Below are 24,555 nucleotides of genomic sequence, written 5' to 3'. Positions count from 1 at the left end.
TAAGAAATAGGGTGATAACTGGAAGAGGCATGGGGTTAAAGAAAGGAAGGACATTTCTTATTTGCTTTAAATGAGGAATGTTGCATAGTTTTGTTAATGGAAATGTAATAGTGGTGAGGGAAAGTTGGTGATGTAGGGGTGAAAGGGATCTGTTGGGAACAGGAATGAGTACTTAAGTTGGTAGAGAAAGTAACAACATGAAGCGCAATATAGAAAAAAGGGAGTAGTAGGTATTAAGTTGGGTTGTCTGTATCTGATCATCTTGATGGCTTAATACTGCTACATTTTTACCAGAAGTGAAATTCAAAGATTATTTGAGTACCTTCATTACTAAGTGCTGTTTTAGTCACTGGATTTGAGCTTTTTGGATTTTCCCTCAGCTAGCATACAGTCTAGAAGAGGAAATAAGTATATATCTACACTATAAATACATACTTAAATGTATATCTACCTAAATATCTATCTAAATATATATATTAAGTACATAGCTGTAGCAGATGCAGGGAGTGATATAACTTGTTTTTGAAGTTGGAGAACTATTTCTATCTTGAATCAGAGAAGGCCTCCCAAAGAAGTTGTTTGGAAATGACGACCTGGGCTTCCGCGATGATCTAGTGTCACTGAAGAGCCTTAACAGTTGCATGCCGGGTTCGGAATTATTAGTGTATGCTTTCTGCCCTATGCATTCACTAGTTCCCAGCATATTTGAAGTGACTCTGCAGGAAGAAGAGAGATCTTCGTTATGTTAGCAACATGATGTACTAAAACTGGAAATTAATGTACTCCCAAGCTGAGAGGCCTCTGGAGCTCTGCTTGTTATCTCTGGCAGTGAACCCATGAATTCAACTGGTATTTTGAGCTCTGGGATTGGGATGGGTATTCCACAGAAAAATGTGGCATGCTTTTCTATTAAAGATATATTCATAAATACCTACCATAGCACTGAGACAGGAACTGACAGACCACATAAAGTAGCTTATGGTAGAATTAGTGCACGTGGGAATCTGCTTCCATTATTCTTTTGTCAAATCCCTTAAAATAATTTTTCAGACAATCTGAGCACAATTCACATCTGATTATATGACAGTAAATAACTGTATTATAACTGGTTCTCTATAAGAATATACTTAGAATAATTATATTTTGAATTTTAGGTTCTCAATTCTATAACCTTTCATTTCATTTCCCATTATTTCCCCTTTTTTTCTCACTTTGTTTTGAAATAGGGAGCTTCCCTCTTGTTGATGCTGAAAACTTACCTCAGTGAAGATGTATTTCAACATGCTATTGTTTTTTACCTGCATAATCATAGCTATGCATCCATTCAAAGTGATGATCTGTGGGATAGTTTTAATGAGGTAAGTGACCCAAATATTTCATTTAGTTCTGAGAGAAGAGTTCTTCTATTTATATTTTTATCTAAGCTATGGTACCAAGGATAGTTATTTGAGAGAGGGGGAATGACTGAATTAAATGTCAAGAAATGGAAGTACTCATCTTAAGTATTGAGATTATTGTGTGTGGCCCTGTGTAACTATTTTTTGATAAATATTAACCATTTATCTCAATGCCTACTTTGTAGGAAAGTTGCCCTTCCTGAATTAATATATATTACTATATTTTCATTATTTGATTTTTTCAAAAATCTGTTTTCCTTTTCTTATGCTTTTGCATCTTTATTTGTCTCTGATTCATAATTTTTTCCTATACTCTGCTCTATGAATCCTCCTGTATTTTGTGGCCATGTTCCTACAAGGCCATCCTTACAGAGGATAGATCATAAGCTGCCGCCATGGGCTGCGTATTGGCCTTGGATCGTTTTGCTGTTTGGATTTTGTTGTTCCTGCAGGTTTTCTAACAAGCAGTGCAGTTAAGTTCGAGTTAGGCTTCAGAGCAGTGCATGAACCCAGCCTGCATTGTACATTTATGCTAATTGCATAACCCTTATGAGCATTTTGGTGTGTCACCCTGATCCAGATCAATGGTTCTTAATGTTTTGGAAGATCACAGACGTATTTGAAACTTTGAAGAATATTCTAGACATGTTCCCCAGAAAAACCACATATATACACAAAGTTTCAAAGTTTTAGGGCCCTGGATTAAGAATTCCTGTTCTGGGGGCACCTGGGTGGCACCGTCGGTTAATTGTCTGACTCTTGGTTTCGGCTCAGGGTCGTGGATCTCAGGATCATGAAATTGAGCCCCATGTCAGACTCCACACTCGTCGCAGAGTCCACTTAAGACTCTCTCCTTCTACCCCTCCCCTCTGGGCACCTCGCTCTCTCTGTCTCTCAAATAAGTGAATAAATTTTAAAAAACAACAACAACAACAACAAAAACACCTCCTACTCTGAATCTTTCCCATATACTCTCTCTGCTTCTTTATCTTATCTGAAACCTTACATTTTCTAGCTGTTAACCCTGTGGGCTGAAGATAGACCTTCCCTTCTCTCTGAGTTCTCTTTGCGAAGATGAATTAGTCCCTATTACTTAAGAGTTGCTTCTAAATCACTGTTTTTTCTCTCATTATATGGTAACATTTCAATTGAAAGCCACATTATTTATTCTATACTCATTGCATTATCTTCTGACATTTAGAATATATTTCTGCCTTTCTGACTGACTTCAGCTTTTGCATCATAATGTTTTCCTATTCCAACCTCGTCCCTAACACTATCCCCAGGTCTTTCAACACCTACGTCGAATAATGCACTGGCCTTTTCATTTCCATTCTGTTTCAGAGGCCCAAAAGTGCCTTTGGCAAAGTTTGTTTTCTTCCCAATTCCTTATCTAGAGATGAATAGATCAGAGCCATGAGAAATGTAATATTAATATTGCAATGAATTTGGGTAGATTTAATCCATCCTTTCTGCTTTAAATAAATGGGCATATGGAGGCAGAGGTGAGGCCTGTCATCATGGAACAATACTATTAGCAAACACTTAAAAGTGCTTAATGATTTTAGGCGCTTGCAGTTCAAATCCATATGCAACCTAGAAAATGGTTGGAATCGGAAGGTTAACTCACCTGCTTGAAAGAGATAGTTGTTCCAGAATTTCTTCTTTTTTTTTTTTTAAGATTATTTATTTATTTATTTATTTGACAGACAGAGATCACAAGTAGGCAGAGAGGCAGGCAGAGAGAGAGAGAGGAGGAAGCAGGTTCCCTGATGAGCAGAGAGCCCGATGCGGGGCTCGATCCCAGGACTCTGGGATCAGGACCTGAGCCGAAGGCAGAGGCGTTAGCCCACTGAGCCACCCAGGCACCCCCCAGAATTTCTTCTTAATCAATGATCCCAGTGTCATAGAGGTAGTGGACTTTAGAGGGTCTGTGAACCTCCGACACTGGGTTCTAGATTTCGTAGATACACTGATACAGTTTCTGGGAGAGAGCACTGGGCCCATTGACATCTTCCTCTGTCGCTGCTTTCTGGTGCTCCCCACAGTATTAGTTCTTTCCAAGGTGGGTGCTCACATGTACGGAAAGCAGAGGGTCTGGATGCAGGCTGACTCACAGGAGAAAGTAGCTGTGCTTCTTACTCCAGAGTATTTGTCATGATTCATACCTTCTAAAGGGTGGTATTGTGAGCTGAAAGAGTGCTTGTCCTGACGTAGAGATTTGGACAAACACTGGGTGTACTTCTTTTTCAACACAGGGTTTCTCTCACTTTCTCTAGTTATCACTTAGTTCTGTTCCGGGTGACTTTCCTTTTGGCAGCTGCTCATTCACTTAGATCAGAAGTGTAAATTTAGCTCTGTATTCGTGCTTCTGGTTTTCTATTAACAGAACATGTAGTCTTCATAGAATATGGTAGGCAGAGAGGGAAAGGTACAAACTGTATAGTTTTTAAGCTGTTCACTTTTAAGCAAAAATAATTTATTCTTTTCTTTCTTTCTTTTCTTTCTTTTTTTTTTTTTTTTTGTAGATCACAAACAAAACACTAGATGTAAAAAAAATGATGAAGACCTGGACCCTGCAAAAAGGATTTCCTTTAGTGACTGTTCAGAGAAAAGGAAGGGAGCTTCATGTGCAACAAGAAAGATACTTTTTAAATACGAAGCCTGAAATTCAACCTTCAGATGCAAGGTACATTCCAGCTTTCTCCTCCAGCTCTCTCTCTTACACCCTTGGGTTAGAGTATTTGTAGTCAGAAGTTTCTATGAAACCTAACAAGATTATCTTTTTCTGGGAATATCTTGAAAAATTTCTTCTTCCTGCCAAAAGGAAAAAAAAAAAAGACCCAACAAATTATGTGTAACTGACTGCAATACTGGAGAGAGTAATAATCTTCCAAAATTTTCTTTTTACAGCTATCTCTGGCATATTCCACTATCCTATGTCACTGAGGGAAGAAATTACTCAAAATATCCATTGGTATATTTACTGGACAAGAAGTCAGGTTTGACTCTAATTAATTCTTTTCTGATAAGAAATACGTAACAGCATATTTTTTTTTAAATTCTGACCTAGCAGCAGGAAGGAGATTATGGTTTCCAAAGTGCACACTGTTGGAGCTAGTTTTACGAATCACCTACACAAGATAGGACTAAAGTGAGTTTGGTCCCTATATCATGTATGAAGTTAGTCTTTCTTGTTCATGGGAAGTAAGGTATAGAAAATTGCACTGAATGTGCTAGCAGTCTTGGTAGAAAACAGCCAATGCTGTCTTTTTTTATATCCTAGATAAATATTTTATGTTACCAAGTATAAAGTAGTAGAAGCAGAGCAGTCTCTTAAAGTATACTCTGCTCTCTACATTTTAGGGGTGAGTTTGGGCAACTGCATTTCAGGTGATTCTCATGCATAATAAAGGTTGATTCATGATCTAGGTTTAGAGCAAATAATCATTACAAAATGTCCTATGAACATAGTATACATTTTTTGTTAATAAGAAAATGGGGTAAGAAATTATGATTCCAAAGAGGGGGATAAGAAAATGTAAAGATTGTATATGTTGGACCCGTAGGAGTCTATAAAAAACAAAATTGAAATGTAGTTTCTGACCATTTGTTAAATACCACTGTAAGTGCCACACCATGCCCCCTCTTAATTTACATCCTGAAAGAACATGAAGATCTTGGGTCCTGCAGGAACCATTAGTGATGCTTTAGATTTATGAAAAGGGAACATTTCTTGTTTGAATTTGTATCTGGTTTTCACACCTATATTTTTGAGAGGGGAGTATAGTCTAGTGGTTAATGGAATGGACTTTGGAACCAGATTGTCTGGTTCACTTGTATGCCTGCATGTAGTTCTGTGATTCTCTGCGCCTCATTCCCTCAGCTACTGAGTGGACATTATGACCCTATTTTATAGTGTTATGCTGAGGATTGAGTTCATTTATGTGAAGAACCTACAGTAATGTCTGGCATGTGTTACGTGGTATATACAAGTTACCTGTTGTTATTCATGTTATTATTGAAAAAGAAATCTTTACACATAGTATATCCACATTATATAAAATCTAGAAAATGGAGAACAGATCACCCCATCACAATTATTCTCATGATTATTTCTTTCTAATAATTTTTAAATATTTTTTTACTTAGTTGATACCATTGTGTATCTTGCCTTTTTAAAAAACATATACAATATTGATTTGATTTTTCCTTACTGTTGGACACTTGATTCACCATTTGTCTCTATTAAAAAAAAGATCTTAGTAAAAATTGGTGATCTTAAATGTTTTGCCATTATATGAACTTCTTCATAGGAATGCTGCTCAGAAATGAAGACTGTTATCTTTTGTGATTTAATACACATTTCTAAGTTGCCTTTCTGTGATGTAATAATTTATAATGCCAGGTGAAATATGTGAGCATGCCAGTTGCGTTGCCGTTTAACTAGAGTGGAGTGTTAAAACAATCTCATTTAAAACATTAAGAACACTTGATAATATTATATCTTTGATTAATATAACATAACCAGGGGTTCAAGGAAGGGCTGCCTTTGATGAAAACAAAACTCGTTACTTTTAAGTGGCCTTGGAAGGATGGTCCCTGACTAAAGAAAGAACACTTAATCCCATCTCCCTTTTTGGACCAATAAGGAAAATTTCCAGACCTCCCAATAGTATGTAAATTTTTGGTGGTATTAGAAATAATTGGGCAATGAGAAACCTGCTTTTATAAAAGACCCTTAACTTTTTAAGCTCAGTTTGAATGTGAGCTTTGAAAACTGTCTTTGAGACTCATATCCCGAAGTCTAGCTCCTGTTTTCCTGCTGTAGCCTTTTCTCCCTCCGCCCTTCCCTGGCACTCTGTGCTTCTGCTCTACAGAAACTGTTTCACACCTCAGCCGTGCTCTCCTGCCCTTGCACGTGCTGTTTGCTCTCCCAGAAGAACACTCTTACCTCTCCACTCCCTTGATTTACTGCTATTCGTTCTTCAGATCTCAGCGTGCTCCCTGCTTGCTCCAGGCAGCCTTCCCTAACCTCAAGACATGTTAGATGTCTGCTTGTGTGCTCTAATAATACGCTCTACTTTTCTTCTTTTGATATACTGTAAACACTGTTTCCCTTATGTCTGTCCCCACATTGGATGTGTTCCCTATTTAAGGTAGAGTTCCTGGCTAGGTGAATCACTTTTGCGACCTTAGCACCCAGTGGGCACACATTTTTTAAATGAATAAACTTTCGTATGTAACGAGGTGACTCAATTTCAGGTCTCACTGTGAAAAGTTTTAGGAAAAGAGCATTCAAGGCCTGATGAAATGATAACTTCTTTTTTTCCTTCCTTTGCAAGTATTCGTAATAAAGGGGAATATGCAAAATGTGCCATAATATAATTGCTTTAATCTGGAGCTGGAACTGAGCCAACAGATGATGAAAGCAGTGTCTGTTACTTCCTCTTCTCAAACGTCCTTCCCCTTGCTGCTGCTGCTACCGCTGCTGCCACTGCTGCCGCCGCTCTTTTAATTCCTGGCAGTTCAGGTTTTGAGAGTCCACATTGAAAATGTTCTGTCCTCACTAAAAATCGTTGACCCTGAGGGTGGTTGGGTCTTCTTAGTTCCTAATGCTCTGGTGAGAAGCACTCTTATTTTAATTTTTTTCTATTCTCAAAAGAAGTGTAGCAGAGACGGGGACTACAGAGGCTTACTTTTTGCCGTATGACTTTAGTACGGTGTGTGATTTGTTATGTCTCTAGTATATTTCCATGTGTTCTAATGCCAGGGCTGCTGGGTTAGTCCGTTTGTTCAGTCAACTCAGTCAACTGAGTTACGTTTGATCAATATCTTTGTCACTTTTCCCCACATACATGAATTTCAAGTGATTAATAGTTGGGCCTAAGAAGGTGTGAAGCTACCTATTGAGGAAATTTCACTAAAATAATGAGTGTCTCCCTCTCCCTTCTCTCCCTTCTGTCCTCTTTTCCCTCCCCACTCCCTCTCTCATCCACATCTTACTCAGACCTAAGCACTTTAACCGTAGGAAATCTTTATCTCAAATCTAATTTGAAACATTGATGATACCACTGTGCCAGAAGTATGTATCTCAAACTAAAAGACCTGGCGTTGTCTTTGAATGAAGGGCATTTGGAAGAAAAGAATAAGGAAGGGCATATAATTAAGATATTTATTATGTGCCATCCTTAGCTCTTGTCCCCCCCCCCCCCCCCATAAAATAAAGGAGAGTAAAGGGTATTGGGGAAAGGAATGCTTTTGAACAAGAGGGGATGTAGTTTAACTGCGCATATCGTGCTAGCCCTCTGGAGCAAGCTGCACAGGCAACTTCTCAACTTTGTGTAAGAACTTGTTTTTTTGTTTCTGTGTTTTAGTGTTTCTATATAAAACAGTAGTTGATTTTCATAACTCATTGACAAATGGTTTTTAAAATCACTACTAAATTGCTTCATCTGGGCTTCTGCCATATAAGATGGGAGTGAGTCTTTTTTAATACTCAATGGACTGTGAAAATTGAACTCTTAATCTGTTAATGATTACGATAAATTAAAAACATATGAGGGTAGCCTCATCCACATTTGAGCTGTAGGATGTAGTTACCTCCCTTGTGTGCAAAGCTATTATTTTTTGATACCTGTGGTTTTAAGGTCCTTCATTCTGGATTATTCAGAAGACCTGAGGGAGACTAATATGTTGATTCTTTAAATGATAACTCTCCTTTCTCTGCTCTTGGCTACACTGCTTTATATTCTGTCATCGAGATGACAGTAATAATTTCTAGTACACTCCCAGCTGCCTTCCTCCTTTCTACCGTCTGGACTTGGCCAAGTTTACAACACGGCAAATTGCTTATCAGTCAAAATACACTGTATTTCAGTATTTTCCTGCATTCATCCAATGGAAGAATTGCCATACTTATCATTTCTTGCCTCTTTTTTTGGCAAAGGGAGATTTGGAGCTCTTTAGTCTTGATTCCCAAGGTTCTTTCTTGATAAAAGCTCTGCAGGAAATTGTGTTGGGTGACCTGGAGAAGGTCGATATTTTTTCCGTGGTTAATGATAAACTTAATTTCATCAGTCATTGTTTTTTTAAATGTCTCCCTATTATTCCTTAGAACTGCATTCTGCTCTATGAAAAGGAATAAATCCTATTAAAGTAGTTGATTTTTCCCATCTGCTGCTCTATCAGCCATAGAACAGAAATTAATATAGAATTTTTTAATGGAAAAAACTGATTATTTGGTATGTCATGTTAGGACATGATCAGAATGTAAGTCTTTTCCATATTAAACATCCTTTGTAGTTTCAGTAGAATTGGAGTAACTCAGGTATTAAGAGAATCTGATAAATTTTAGTAATTCATGCTTTTGAAGTGATAGGCCCTGAGATTTTAGGTACCAAATTTAAATGTGTTTCTAATGCATTTTATGTGCAAAAACCATCATACAGAGTTATTATGGTAGTGAACATTTTAAAACAGCCTAAGTATTTCCAGATAGAAAATGGGTTAAACTATGGTAGGTTTTCAAATGGAATTTATGAAGATACTTGAATACTGCATATGAAGACAGTAGAAAAATGGCTGAGGTAGAAACTGATAGGTAAAAAAGCAATACAAATATTAATGCATATCTATCCACTGTGTGAAATATTACATTAATTAAAATGTGTATGTGAAAAGTCTTGGCACAGAATACACCCCACAAAGCTATCATTGTTTGAGTTTAGATTATTTTCCTTGTCTCTGTTCTTCTTTGATAATTTTTAAAAATTAGTACTCCTTAAAGTTGGAAAGAAAAGTTACTTCGTAAATATCTATAAACCATATTTAGATTTGGTTTGAAAACCTTTACTGTGACATAGTTATTTTGTTCATTCATTTATTAATTCACCAAGGATTTTTTTTTTTTTTTAGTATCTGCTAGGAACATTGTTCTGGGCACTGAGGGATTAGCAGTAAACAAAATAGTAAGCTCATGGAACTAGATTCTAGTAAAAAGTAAATCTGGAGATGCTCAGAAGCATACGCTTAACTATTAAATTAAATCCAAGTCTTTGTGGCCAACTTATTTAAAGGACATTTCTCGATTTGTAATTTAAAGGATTTGAAAAATTCCTACATATATTTTGTAGTCAGATTTTGTAGTAATATATTTTGGTAGTCATATATTTTATGATTCCTTATTAATTGAAATCATTTTATATAAATTTCCAAGAATTCTTTTAGCATTCGTATATGTAATAGTAGGGACCCAAAAATGCATATCACTTTCCTGTTATTTTAACCGACTTATTTATTTGTGCCTAATGAGATCTTCATCCTCCCCTAATGTCTATTTTTGCTAGCTTTGAATTATGTGACTTTTCTAAATAGCTTCATTTATTCTTCCTCCAATGTAATTAAAGACAAAGGCTGAGGGGCGTCTGGGGGCTCAATGGGTTAAAGCCTCTGCCTTCGGCTCAGGTTGTGATCCCAGTGTCCTGGGATCGAGCCCCGCATCAGGCTCTCTGCTCTGCGGGGAGCCTGCTTCCTCCTTTCTCTCTGCCTGCCTCTCTGCCTAGTTGTGATTTCTGTCTGTCAAATACATAAAATATTTAAAAAAAAAAGAACTCAAAAAAAAAAAAAGACAAAGGCTGAGATGGAACACTTTACATAGTTTTTTTCACTATTTTCCCTGCTTCCTCACCCTACACACCCTACACACTCCCTGCTTAAAACACCTGTATATCTTGAACTGTCAACTTGGATGTCATTTCTTCCAAGAAACCTTTCCTAACCTCCACTTGGTGGTGGAGCATTTCTTCTATGTTCTTCCATAGAATGCCAAATTTTCTTTTTCTGTCAGTAACATTTATATGATACTCTGTTTGCCTGGCTATATTGGACTATAAGATCTGGGGAAGAGGAGGCATTTTTCCATTGTTCACCATTAAATAAAAAAGTGTTGAATGAATGAGTGGTAAATGGTAGGTATTCATCCTTTCTGATGGCTGAGTAATAATCCATTATATATATGAACCACATCTTCTTTATCCATTAAGGAGGACACATGATGTGATGAGCACTGGGTGTTATACGCAACTAATAAATCATTGAACACTACATCAAACACTAATGACATACTATATGTTGGCTAATTGATCTTAAGTAAAAAAAAAAAATGTAAAAAAAAATTTTGGAAATGAATGAGTAGTGATCTTTGCTGACTTTAAAATAACTGCACTAGGAGGCAGGCATTTAGTTCCTTAGTAGAATAATTAAATGTAACAATATACTATATTAACTTTGAAACAAGAAAAAATGTCCATTCAGTACTTTTTCTTCTCCTATTATCTCTCCTCTCTTTCTCTCATTTTTTGGTCTGTATTAGGTGTCATCAATCTTACAGAAGAAGTGCAGTGGGTCAAAGTCAATACGAACATGAACGGCTATTATGTTGTACACTATGAGGATGATGACTGGGAAGCACTAATCAAACAGCTGAAAACAAATCCTTACATCCTGAGTGACAAAGACCGAGCCAACCTCATCAACAACATCTTTGAACTTGCAGGGTACGTGAGCTTGGTTTGGGTTGGCTGGTTGGTTTTTAAACAAGTGTTCTGCAGAAAAGAACACTTTAGAAAAACAATTCAAGAGAACTAGCGCATGTATTGTCTGTTAGGTTTACTCGTTTTGGATGATTGGGAAGATGTAAGATCTAATCCTTGCCTTCAGGGGGATTATAATCTATATAGAAACATCCACTACAAACATAGTGAACAGTTAAATAACAAGATTTAAATAATATCTTAAGACTTGCCCATACCAACAAGTAGGACACCTGTTTGCTGAATAAAGGAGGCATTCAGGCTTAATTTCATGAGAGAATTCTTTTCAAGCAGCATTTAGTTTAGGCGTGAAGCTTAGTGCCTACCCACTGGTTTGAGCGAGGTGTCTGAGACGTGGGGCCTTCTTACTTGTGTACAGCTTGCCTCCTAACTACTCTGTGCATTAAGGAATCCCAAAACCATGTATGGCAGTGGTGTGTAGCTATCCTCTGAAGAGGGAGAGTACCAACTTGGGTTGTTATTGGGTCTAGAGACACATGGAATATTCAAAAGTGTTCTTTCTGACCTTTGTTGACCTTCTTACTTTGGTTCATTTTGTATGAAGTGACCTTATATCATCTGAGCCATCATTGTTTTGACTTCTCCTAAATGGTTAATTCTTAAAACGTACTCACCATAAATTCACAGTGGACCTGTAACAAGTTTGACAAATTCCCGTACAAATAACAAAATATTTTCTTTTTGATTCAAATCCTCTTTGTGCTACTTGTCCTCACCTGGTAAATATAAGTAATAAATAAATAAATAAAGTTAGTACTCTTCATCGTTTCCCACGAAATGGGACATTGTAATACTTTCCATGAGTCTGTAGCAATTTACAGGTGACTTGGGGAATAAAACTTGAGCTCTTGTTTATCTTTCTCATGAAATCTATCTTTAACCTTGGGTCATACACATGAACTTAATCAAGGATAATAATATTTAGTCTGACTTTACAGAATACCACTCTAAGCTTAAAATTTTAGTTCTTCAAGATTCACCATCTGTTCATAACATTTCTCTGCATGCCTATAGAGTTCATCTCCCTCAGCATATTGACTTTTCTGTTCCATTACCTTTTAGCTTAGGCAAGGTATCTCTTCAGAGGGCCTTTGATTTGATTGATTACCTTGGAAATGAGACCTATACCGCACCCATCACTGAAGCCCTGTTCCAGACCGGCCTCATCTATAACCTCCTTGAAAAGCTAGGATACATGGATCTGGCCTCAAGAGTAGTGGTAAGTCTCCCTTATTGCCAGTATGTCTTTGCTGCTTGCCTTTAATGTTGTCATTTACAGTTCTGTTCAGCAACCAGCCACGTTCCCTTTTCTTCATTTTCCTAGTTATGAAATCTTTACTTTGAATCATAATGACATTGCATAGCAGGAAGTGTTGATAAAAGGCTTGCATAACATGGTCTTGTTTGAATATCAAAATAAAGAATACTGACACTGCTGTCAAAATGAGGTCACATGAAAAGAAAACCTCTATTCAAATCCCAGTCTATTTTTACATAATAAATGCTTGAAGTAGGTCCTTTTGCAATGGGGTGTTCCCCATTGATTTCCTAGTTGGTCATTATGAAATGACAGTGATGTTTGTATTGAGAGTATCCTGTTTTAGGAGTTCTTACTGATACCTCTCTTACGGAGGATGATACTGGTGGATATATTTCTCTACAAAGTACTAAAGGAGTCTCAGTATTGGGGACTGCTTTCCCTTTTTTAAAACCAGTTGCCTAATTAGTATTAAATTAGATTTAATACTGATCTCTCAGTATTAAACTATTGACAGAGTAAAAGCTTGGGAGGAAGAGATTAATTCTTTGTTTCATCTGACTCTGAATCAGCACATTTTGACAACAGGTTTTGCTTTAGAGAACAGTCAGGTTTTCCAGGGACTAGGCAAAAGGCAGTTTTCAGAAAAAGGAAGAAAGTATTGAACCAGAAATTAGAATGTCTTTTAGGGTTTTGGTGTCTTCACTGGTGAAGGCAAGAGGTTGGATTACATCTTTTTTTTTTTTTTTTTTTAAACAACCCCCTTTCTGCCTCTTGGAAGGCTACTGCACATCTTCTGTGATGAGTTCTCCCATCACACACTATTCTCAGTGTGAGGAGGCAAGGCCAGCTGGTGGGCCATATGGAGCTTGAGAAGCACCCTTCCCCCCAGGTCTCTGATCTGACCCCAGAAGAGCCATGCCTATCCCTTCCCTTAAGTGTGATGCTTAAGTCAGATGATTTCTGAGGTCTTTTTTAATTGTTAAGATTTTCATCTTTCTTCTGTATCATGAGGCTCTTACCATCCTTAAAAAAACCAGTATCTTCAAAATGTGACTCAACCCACAGTAAATACTGAGCAAACAAATGAGTGAAACATACCAGAAACTGGTTCATTTCAGTGCTTGTTATGTTCTGTATACCATGCTTAAGTGTTTAATGTAGATTATCTCATTTAATCCTCACACAATGCCAGACAGATATCTCTACCCTCCTTGAATAGATAGGGAGACTCAATAACCTCCCTCCCATCACTTACCTAGTAAATTACAAAGCCGAGCTTCAAACCCAGATTAGTTCCACTCTAAGCCCAGTTGTTTTGTGTTATGTTGCTGTATTTTAACTTAATTTGTCTTTTTTAGCAATGTCATCTTTCAAAGGATACCTTTTGGTTGGAAAAATCAAGACTGTTTCTTTGCTGCTATCATTTTTTTAAACGGAGGTTATAAATTAAAACCATTTGAAAAATTTGTAGACTGTGTGTTTCAGGTTTAAGATGACAGACTTATACTTAGTGCCCTTGAAAATAAAGTTGTCAGCTTAATATTTGAGATTTCTTTTATATTTAAAATGTTAATAAAATTTATAGTCTCCGTGTGTACTTGGAGAAGTATGCAAATAACTTATTGGTCTCTTTAGGGCAAATTTAGAATCCAACACTGACTTTGTACTGTTAGTATATGGAAGAGATTGGCTTTGTGGTAGCCACTTCAGCTACTGTAGGTGAATGTTTGAGTTGTTTGCAATTTGGAGCTATTACAAATAGCATTGCTACGAATATTCTTATATATAGCTTTGTTGAATATATGTATGCATTTCCATGGGGTATGTGTCTGGAAGTGGAATTGCTGAGTCATAACATATTTATAGTGAATACTGTACCATTAAATTGTTGTTCAAGGTTGTATCAATTTGTGCTCCATCAGCAGGGTATGAGAATTTGAGTACTATTCTGGCTCTGTATCCTTGTCAACAATTTGTATTGATAGTGATCTTTTTCATTTTAGCCATCCAGTTGGATGCATAGTGGTATTGCAATTTTGGCTTTGATTTGTATTTCCCGGGTGCCTGGGTGGTTCAGTCGGTTAAGCATCTGCCTTCTGCTCAGGTCATGATCCCAGAGTTCCAGGAAGTCCCGCGTTGGCTCCCTGCTCAGTGGGGACCCTGCTTCTTCTCCTGTCCCTCACCCCACTCTCGTGCTCTTTCTCTCTCTCAGATAAATAAGTAAAATCTTTAAGAAAAATTACTTGTATTTCCCTAATGACTAGTGAAGATGAATTCCTTCAGATTTGTTTATTGACCATTAGAGGTACACTTTGGTTAAGTGCCCAGGTGATTAACGTTTTTTCTATTGGATTTTCTGCCTTTTTCTAATTGATTTGTAGAGCTCTTTATATATTCAAGATAGGAGTCCTTTGTTGCTCATGTACATTTCCAAGTATCTTCTCCCCCTCAGGCTTACTTTTTCAGTCTCTTTATGATGTTTTTTGATTAACATAAATTCTTAATTTTTGTGTATGAAATCTGCCAGCCCACAGATATTCTCCTTTGTTCCCTTCTGAAAACTTTATGATTTTACCTTAGCATTTAGAACGATGATCCATCTGGAATTGATTTTTGTGTATGGTATGAGTTAGACACAAAGATTCGTTTTTTGATATGGCCATCCAGTTGATCCGTCACCAGTGTGCTTCATTGTACACGTAGATTTTTTTATTTATTGAATTTTTATGATTACTTTGGGGGTTATTAGTGCCATATCAAATCAACACCACTTGCGGTAGTAATTTAGTTTCCTTTAGCTGCCATAATAAACTAGTACAAACTTGTTGTCTTAAAACAACAGAAACATATTCTCTCACAGTTCTAGAAGATAGAAGGCCAAACTTAAGGTGTTGGCAGGGCAGATGGATTCCTTCTGAGGGAGACTGTCTTCACGAGTCTCTGCCAGCTTCCGGCAGTTGCCAGCAGTACTTAGCATTCCTTAGCTTGTAGATGCATTACTACAATTTCTGCCTCTGTCTTGATCTGACTTTCTCTCTTTGTTTCTGTGCCCAAATTTCCCTGTTCTTATATAGGCACCAGTCAGTAGATTTGGGCCCATCAGATTCAGTATGGCCTTATCTTAAATCAATTGCATCTGCAAATACCTATTCCCAAATAACTTTACACTCACAGATTCTAAGCAGACAGGAATGTTGGGGTGATACAATAAATAACTTGAGTATGTATCACTCTTTTTTTTTTTTTTTTTACTATTGAAGGATCATGTTGGTAGTGAATATACTTTAAGAAGTTAGCCAAATGGGGGCGCCTGGGTGGCTCAGTAGGTTAAAGCCTCTGCCTTCGGCTCAGGTCATGATCCCAGGGTCCTGGGATGGAGCCCAGCATCAGGCTGTCTGCTCAGCAGGGAGCCTGCTTCCCCCTCTCTCTCTCTGCCTGCCTCTCTGCCTACTTGTGATGTCTTTCTGTCAAATAAATAAATAAAATCTTTTTTAAAAGTGTGTAAAGAATTATTCTTAAAAAAAGAAAAAAAAGTTAGCTGAATGTTCTTGAAGCTGCCCAGCTAGTTAAATTTCATGGTGACAGAAGCCATTCTTCCCCCTGCCTCTCTCCAGTAACTCTATTGGGGGCCTAGAAAGCACTTGATACTTACCTCAGGCTGTCTCTATGCTGTGAACACAGATGCTAAATTCAATCTAAGGAGTTAGATCTTTTGAGTATTTTCTTTCTGTGACGCTCGAGTAACTCTGAGTCCTCATCCCAGATGATGATTTCCAGTTTGCTGGACAGGCTTGTATTTATGAAGAACATACGTCAGGGTGGGGCCCAGAGGATGGATGCTTAGAGGAAAGGGCAGCTTAGTGTGTGTTTGTGAGCCTATGGGCCCATAACTGCTGGAGATTTTGTACACTTGATCGTTAGTTAAAAGTCAGGTTAGGTAACCAAGAGTGAGAAATTGTCTCTTAAATTCAGAGGGCATTCTGGTACCATCAAAGCACTCAAAATATAAAATCTGATACTGTAGTTAGAGATAGGAATGGTAGACATTTCTGAGTCCTTGGATCCAATCTTCAAATAGTATTTGTGATTAAGACTGGTGTCTAATTTTCTGTGTTGTCACCAGAGCATTTTGAACTATATTGGTCATTTTGTTATCTAGGCTGCACATACCTACACAATACATACATCTCTATCACATTTTGTGATGTGTGCTGTGGTGTTAGGGTGGATAGGGTCTGCAGGCACTTTTGAATTGTGTCAAATGGTTCACATCTGATGTTACCGTCTGATCCCAGCCATATTCCTATTTCATCACTTACAAGTCTGTCATTCTTTTACATATGAGGGATTGGTGGGATAAACCTTTTGCAATAAAAGCTGACACATCACTTTTAAGAAGCTGAGTTGACCCAAGAAAGAACTCCCTGGGCATATCAGTGTAAAATTAAAGCAGTAAATCAAAATGTAGTACATAATATAAATGCCACCATCTTTCCTGTTTTATTTTAAAAATCATTTTGTGTAACTGTCCTTGCATTTTATTACATACCCAATGTTTGTAGCTTGTATAACCCATCCGTTTATTTTCTCTCCCCACTTGCCTTTTTCATTTTATAAAATCAGAGGATTGGATTCTATTGTTTAATGGGTTTAAATTTTACAAAACATAATTTAGAACCATGGAAAAACAGGTTCTTTCTTTGAACCACTGGCTTCAACAAAGAAGCACGTGCTCTATGATTTATTAATATTAAAAATATAACCTGGATTACTTATAAAAATGATAAAACAGGAATTTTCTAAAAACAGAATTATTTTTATAATAATATCTTTTGCTTTATTATGTTGTCATTTGAAACATATATAAAATCAACTCTTTGGGGATTTCATCTTAACTCTTTGGTACCAGAAATAACTAGTAAGATTACACCCAGTAACTCCAGGGGAATAACTGCTCAGGAATTAGCCTTAGCTTCTTCAAGTGTCGGGCGTCCCTTGCTTCCAGTATTTTAACGTGCCATTTTTTCCCCTACTCATATCTATATGTTTTAGTAAACTCTCACTGATGTTTTTCTCCACTGAATTTTTTTTTTAGTAGTGTCTCAAGCATGTAACTTTTTTTCTTCTCATTCTTTGCTTGTTTCTGCTTGACAGTTCTGAGTAGCTCTGAATTTTCTTTTATTCTTTATTCATGTGGGGTGTTTTGCCGTCATGCCATTGAGAACGTCAGGCCAGTGGCAGGCAGCATTCTCAGTGCAGCCATGTGTATCAGTAGGATCTCCTGCCTTGCTTTCATGTCCCTTGGATTATCCATCAGCGTGGCAAGTATCTTTCCACTTCATGTCCTCTCAATGACTCGCAGGCTTTGTTATTCACACATTCCACAAGGTGTCTTTTCTCTATTTCATTGCTTTTGAAGCAAACAAAAGCGAGTTGACACATTATCACAAATTTGGAGTCCTTCTCCTTGCCCAGATTCCGTTTTTTCTTTCTCGTAGCTCCACGGGAGACTTCCTTAGAGAAGGTCTCCTGAGAAAATGGCGTCAGCAGTTTAAAAAGCTCCAACTAGGACTCATTTTAGGTATTGACAGTGGTACTCTGCAAGAAAAAGATGTTCCGTGAAGAATTTGAGCTGATTTTCTGGGGCGTATGAGTGTTACAAACCAATGAATCTAGCATATGGGTATTCACTGTGTTACTCTTGTTGTTTTACTACAGGTCTGAAAATACTTTACATAAAAAGTTGAGGGTGGGGAAATAACTATAAACAACTCTTCTTGCCTGCATGCCTCATTTTCTTGCTAATTCAATTAAATTAATTTGTTAGATCATCAAGCTAGCTGATATTTTAAGTATTCCTTTAATATTGCATTCAGAGACATTTAAAATCTGCCTGTCGGTAAAGAAGTATATTTTTCTCTCATTGTTTTATGGGTTTATGGAGTCTAAAGTCATGAGGTTAGAAAGTTCCAGCTCGCTTCTGGCAGTGGCTATAAGTTATACTTGCTGGCAGGAAAATATCTTCTCACTGAGTACACACAGAAGACAGGCTCTCTACTGGAGTGAAGTCATCCGTTCTTTCTGTGTTATGTAATTAAGAGACCCTCTCCCCCTTGGCTCTAGAAGCTGATGTATATAGTCTTTGTTATTGAATGGTTTTGCCCAGTTGTACACGGGCTTTGTATGTCAGTTGATATTTATGAAGTAATACCTAGGGCTTCTTTTATCTCCCTGAGTGAACGTTGGGGAAGAAAGATCTAGCCATCTTGATTTTCCTGATTGTCCTAATGATTGTTAACAATTTGTCTCTGTAGACCAGAGTATTTAAATTACTTCGAAGCCAAATCCAACAGCAGACTTGGACTGATGAAGGCCCCCCGTCTGCCCGGGAGCTTCGGTCAGTCTTGCTCGAGTTCGCTTGCGCCCACAGCCTCGAGAACTGCAGCACTGTGGCCATGAAGCTGTTTGATGATTGGGTGGCATCCAACGGAACTCAAAGGTGACATGTCCTTCTACTCAAATGAGCTCTCTTCCTCTTCCTTACCTTGGTATCATGTACTGAAACCAGGATCTTTTCATCCTGGCTCATAAATGTTATGACTGATTGTTAGCGTAGGTGAATTCTGTATACTTGTATTGTCAAACAAGACTTTTTTAAAACCGTAGTAAAATACATGAAGCATAAAATTTATTATCTTAACATGTTTTAAGTGTACAGTTCAGTAGTGTAAGTATATTCACGCTGTTGAGCAATGAATCTCCAGAACTTTTATCTTGCAAAATTTGAACTCCTTACCCAGACAACTCTCTATTTTCTCTAGTCCCCAGCCCCTGGCAGTCACCATTCTATTTTCTGCTCTAAATACCCTATGTGAGTGAAATGTACAGTATTTGTCTTTTTCTGACTGACTTGTTTCACTTGTCCTCAAGGTTCATCTGTGTTATAGCATGTGTTAGAATGTTGTTCCTTTTTAAGGCTGAATATATTTATAGTGTGTATACGGTGTAAATGGTGTATACACACCGAATTTTGTTTCTTTTTTTTTTTTTTTTTTTTCGAATTTTGTTTCTTGATTCACCCATTGATAGACATTTGAGTTGCTTCCACCTTTTGGCTTTTGCAGATAATGCTGCTGTGAATGTAGGTATACAAATACCTCTTCAAGACTACTTCTGACTCTTTCAGATGTATACCTAGAAGTGATATTGCTATATCATATGGTAGATCTATTTTTGATTTGGGAGGGGGGCTACCGCCATGTTGTTTTACATAGTGGTTGCACCATTTTATAGTCCCACCAGTAGGGCACAGGGGTTCCAGTTTTGTCACATCCTCACCAAGTACTTGCTGTTTTATGCTTTTTTATAGCAGCCATCGGTATGGGTGTGAGCTATCAAACAAGTCTCTTGTAATTTAGCGCTATACCATAGCAAGTGTAGTTAGCAGTTAATAGACATGTTTTTGATGATCACTGGTTCTCTCCGTGTTCCTCAGTGGGTGTTATGGAAATAGATTCAAGCATCAGATGAGAGTTGGGGTGGAGGATTGGGATAACCTACTGAAATCCTTTCCAGCTCTGAGATCTTAATAAGGCCAGAAAACTGTGCTGCTTCCCCTCTTCTCACCACTCCCCTCACCCTTGCTGCTGTATTTCCACCATGGAACTCATCACAATACGTGGTAATGCATGGTAATGCATTGATTTATTCTGTACATTGTGATAGCCTCTGAATTCCCAGAGGGAGAGACTGGGTCTCCTTCTTCTCTTTCCCAGCTTCCAACCAGGTGTCTGCCTGGTTCTTTGTGGGTACTTAGTGAATAATTACTGCATTAAGTTGAATTGATATTCTTTATGGTCACACCACCAGGGAAGTAGCTGCCCGCTGAGTTAAATATTTTCTTGCCAGTGAGTTGTAAAGACTCTTCTGTTATGTGCTATGACTCCACAACCACCACTAGTCAATTCCTTGCCTTTGTATCCAGGATTTCTTTTCCTTGTTTTTCTCATATTCGTACCTTTCTTACAGCCTACCCACTGATGTCATGAGTACTGTATTCAAGGTTGGAGCAAAAACAGAGAAAGGCTGGTCATTCCTGTTAAGCAAGTATGTCTCTATAGACTCCGAAGCAGAAAAGAATAAAATACTTGAAGCTCTTGCCAGCTCAGAGGATGTACGGAAACTTTACTGGTATGAAACCACCCGAGCAATATGATATATAAAAACCAAAAGCATAAAAGCATGGTGCTCCTAGGTTTGGGGAGCTCCTTTTCTCTGGGATCTCCCTATTTCTGCCTTTACTTGTGGACTAGCCTTGACTTGGACAAGCCCACATGTGTTGGGCTTCGTCTCAGGGACTGGAACTGTACGGATGAGTAGGAGGGGCTTTGCCTAAAAGAGATTGGGAGATGCCAAAAATCACAGTCCCCTTCTCCTTTGTTCTTAAGAACTTTTTGATCTGCTTGAGATGTTATCTTTAGTTAGTGCTTTTTCTTTTCTTTTCTTTTCTTCCTTTCCTTTTTTTTTGGTCAAGGCATTGCTCTATCCAAGCTATCATTTTAAAAATGCAGACACTTCAGTAAAACATGTAAAAACCATGGGTTATACATTCATGTGAATTTGTCAGACCTTTCCTTTTTTTTTTTTCTTAGAGATTTTATTTATTTAATTGACAGAGAAAGTACATAAGCAGTGGGAGCAGCAGACTCCCCGCTAAGCAGGGAGCCTAATGCAGGACTCGATCCCCGGACTCTGGGATCATGACCTGAGCCAAAGGCAGACGCTTAACCAACAGAGCCACCCAGGCACCCCAGACCTTTCCTCCTTTTTAACATCCAGCAGATGAAGGGCTAGAGGGGTAGTTTCACATGGGGTAAGAGGGGCAGTAAGGAGGTGAGGTTTCCTGGCAGGAAGAACAGTCGGTGTCAGGGTAGAGGAGCTGTAGGTAACCAGGAGAAATATGAAGGTATCTTGAAAGTCAGCAGTGGGAAGGAAAGGAGAGGCACGTGGCTCTCATTGCTTCTCTTGTATAACTTTGCTCAGGTAAATCCTTCTAGTGTTCCAGAGGTGTTCTTAGCACCTGTCCAGACCCACTTTCCAGAGGACGCACCATAGTCATTTTCTTTAAAGTAGTAGCCGGCCACTGACCCAAGCAAATAAAAAAAAGTTTTTATTTTTAAATCAGTAATAATTTTGTGTTGAACTAGTAGTACACTGATGAATTCCCCAGTATAAATACTTAAACAGTACCTGAGGAAATGGAATAAAATGTGAAAGTACCTCTCATATGACCCCTCACTTCCATCCTTACCCTGTCCTCTCTGTTAACAGCGTCTGTCCTGGTGTGTGTTTATATATGGAGCGTAGTTTATACTGTACTGGGTGTTCTGTAACATTCTTTGTAGTGAGTGATCAGTCTTTGAGATTTGCCTTGTTCATTCATAAAGCTTATTTCATTTGTTTTTATGGCTACATACCATTCCACAGTATGGCTCTATCACAAGTTATTTAATCCATCACATCTTGGTGGGCATTTGGGTTTTCCTCCCATTAAAAATTGTTCTGGGGCACCTGGGTGGCTCAGTGGATTAAAGTCTCTGCCTTCAACTCAGGTCGTGATCTCAGGGTCCTGGGATTGAGCCCCGCATCGGGCTCTCTGCTCAGCGGGGAGCCTGCTTCTTCCTCTCTCTCTGCCTGACTCTGCCTACTTGTGATCTCTCTCTGTCAAATAAATAAATAAAATCTTTAAAAAAAATTGTTCTGCATTCTTTTGGGGATATGTGTTTTCCTGCTAGAAACAGATATCCTAGCACAATAGATGAGAATTGCATTTATTTAAGTACCAGGATTTAGTATTTATCAGCTGTGTCCTGGTGTCAATTTAAATAACCTCAGTTTCTTCAACTGTAAAGTGGAGATAGGTAATGATTCCCTACTTAAAGCCTTGTTGTGTCAAGAATTTAGAACATAATCTAGTACATATAAAGTATCGATAAATGTTAACTATTAATATTAAAAGCATATTCTAAAATGTTCTTACTTTTTTACATCAAACAGCCCAGTTTTTTAAGAGTATCAATGTACCTATCTACTCATATCAAATAAGATTTTTAACAATAACAACAGCAAAATCCAGTCTTCAGAGTTATAATAAGCTCTACCTGAATTTATTTCCTAAATGTCCTTACTACATTAAGAACTATTTTATTATTGTGTGACAGTATATTTAAGTCCTTATCTTATTGGTGAGTTCGGCCTTCATGTAAAAAAATGACAAGTTTTCAATGTATGGATCAATCTTAGACCAACCCAAAACTTACATCCTTTGAATTGCTTCAGAACCTTAATTAGGAGACTGGCACTGATTTTAAGTTCAGTGATCACTTCATGACGAATACTTATTTTGGAAACTACATCTGCTTTGCTCTTCAGGTTAATGAAAAATAGCCTCAGTGGCGATACCATCCGAACACAAAAGCTGTCTTTCATCATTAGAACAGTTGGCCGACACTTCCCTGGACACTTGCTGGCATGGGATTTTGTCAAAGAAAACTGGAGCAAGCTTGTCCAGAAGTAAGTTTCTCAGATAACTACTAATTTTTCGTATTCTCCGGTTCTTCATTTAAAACTCTTTCCAATGTTGTATTGATTCATAGGATTTAAGATCTGCTGTGAGAGGAAAAATGCATCAGTGACAGTTTAACTGAAACACCCAGAAATTTTCACCCTTGTAAATGTAATCCCATAATGTGAGTCGTTTGACAGTGGTGCTCCATTCGGGTACTGATTAAGCCCAGCCATGCTTGACACTTAGGTCACTTTGCTTCACGTGGCCATTGACTATTTCAGAAGAGCTGTTTAGTTATGTGTGTTGAAAAATACCTCTTCATTGCCAAGGGATTGGATAAGAACTCAACAGCCACCCAGACAGCATGCGGAGGGTTTTTTTTTTTTTTTCTTTCAAAGTACTAATGACATTTCTGGGGTAAGGTGTGATTTTTGAATCAGTTAAATGAATTAATAATTTATCTGGGTATCCATAACTCCTGCCTTTTTCTGCCCACCTTTCCTTGCCACTGATAGTGGGAATGTGTGTTACTTTCGATTTACTGAACTTCGTTACCCAGGAGCAGGACTCCCAGTCCGCCTTGGGCCTGTGTAATGTATGGTCAAGTAATTCTTTTGCACTTAGGAACTTTGCTTCCCAGCAGCTGCCTCATGTTTTTGCTCTTTTGGCTCTTGTATTTGTGTTTCTTCAGGTTTCATCTGGGGTCCTATACCATACAAAGTATTGTTGCTGCGTCGACACACCTGTTTTCAACAAAGGCGCATTTGTCTGAGGTTGGTTGTATAAAATGTTAGCAGGGAGATTGGGTCACCCTTTCCCCTTAGGCTGCTCAGTCTAAGTCAGACGGTGCCTTGTCATGCCAGTTTCTGCTCCTTCTCTCTGTTGGCCTTGGTCAGTGCCAGCAATTCTGCCCTGGGATTACTTCTTGAAGTTGGGGGTGGGGGCTCAGCAACGAGGACAATTCTGATGAGGAAGATTTCTGATTCCATTCTCAATAGTATTCCTGCATCTGCCTGATACAGATCATTTTTTGAATTAAGACCAGCATATGCCAAGTCTCTATTTAAGTGGTAATAAAATGGTTTTTTTTTTTTTTTAATATTTTTTATTTATTTGTCAGAGAGAGAGAGAGGGAGAGAGAGCGAGCGAGCACAGGCAGACAGAGTGGCAGGCAGAGGCAGAGGGAGAAGCAGGCTCCCTGCTGAGCAAGGAGCCTGATGTGGGACTCGATCCCAGGACGCTGGGATCATGACCTGAGCCGAAGGCAGCCGCTTAACCAACTGAGCCACCCAGGCGTCCCATAAAATGGTTTTAAAGAATTCCGTTCCAAAGGTAGAACTGGGCACTAATTCTAACTTTAGACTACTTCATTTACTGTTACTTGGCTTTTTTTCTTTTTTCCCATTCTAAACTGGAAAAATTCATGCTTGTGGAAGTAACGGCAATTCATTTTTAAAATTACCTCAGATTTCACCATACGTGATCAGGAACTTGATGTAAATACTTCAAATATTAAAGTACTTCTTGGAAACACCTGGGTGGCTCAGTTGGTTAAGCGTCTGCCTTCCACTCAGGTCATGGTCCCGAGGTCCTGGGATTGAGTCCCGCATCGGACTCCCTGCTCAGCAGGGTGTCTGCTTCTCGCTCTCCCTGCTCCCACCCTTTGCTCGTACTCTCTCTTGCTTTCTCTCTCTCTCTCAAATAAATAAATAAAAT

The 24,555-nt window shown here is 38.2% G+C and overlaps 1 protein-coding gene across 1 annotated transcript in view; it reads left to right on the top strand.

Annotated features, from left to right (window-relative positions):
- Nucleotides 1-24,555, top strand: part of LNPEP (leucyl and cystinyl aminopeptidase) — a 96,358-nt gene that overhangs the window by 70,243 nt on the left and 1,560 nt on the right. Inside the window, exons 9-17 of the mRNA XM_080805014.1 lie at nucleotides 1,227-1,358; nucleotides 3,926-4,086; nucleotides 4,311-4,399; nucleotides 10,771-10,954; nucleotides 12,074-12,230; nucleotides 18,587-18,771; nucleotides 20,301-20,462; nucleotides 22,704-22,844; nucleotides 23,531-23,612. Coding sequence (XP_080661140.1) covers nucleotides 1,227-1,358; nucleotides 3,926-4,086; nucleotides 4,311-4,399; nucleotides 10,771-10,954; nucleotides 12,074-12,230; nucleotides 18,587-18,771; nucleotides 20,301-20,462; nucleotides 22,704-22,844; nucleotides 23,531-23,612 — 1,293 coding nt within the window. The remainder of the gene's footprint in view (nucleotides 1-1,226; nucleotides 1,359-3,925; nucleotides 4,087-4,310; nucleotides 4,400-10,770; nucleotides 10,955-12,073; nucleotides 12,231-18,586; nucleotides 18,772-20,300; nucleotides 20,463-22,703; nucleotides 22,845-23,530; nucleotides 23,613-24,555) is intronic.

This window comes from Martes martes (assembly GCF_963455335.1).
Source record: "Martes martes genome assembly, chromosome: 5".
Lineage (NCBI taxonomy): Eukaryota > Metazoa > Chordata > Mammalia > Carnivora > Mustelidae > Martes > Martes martes.
This window is presented reverse-complemented; position numbering and strand designations above follow the sequence as displayed.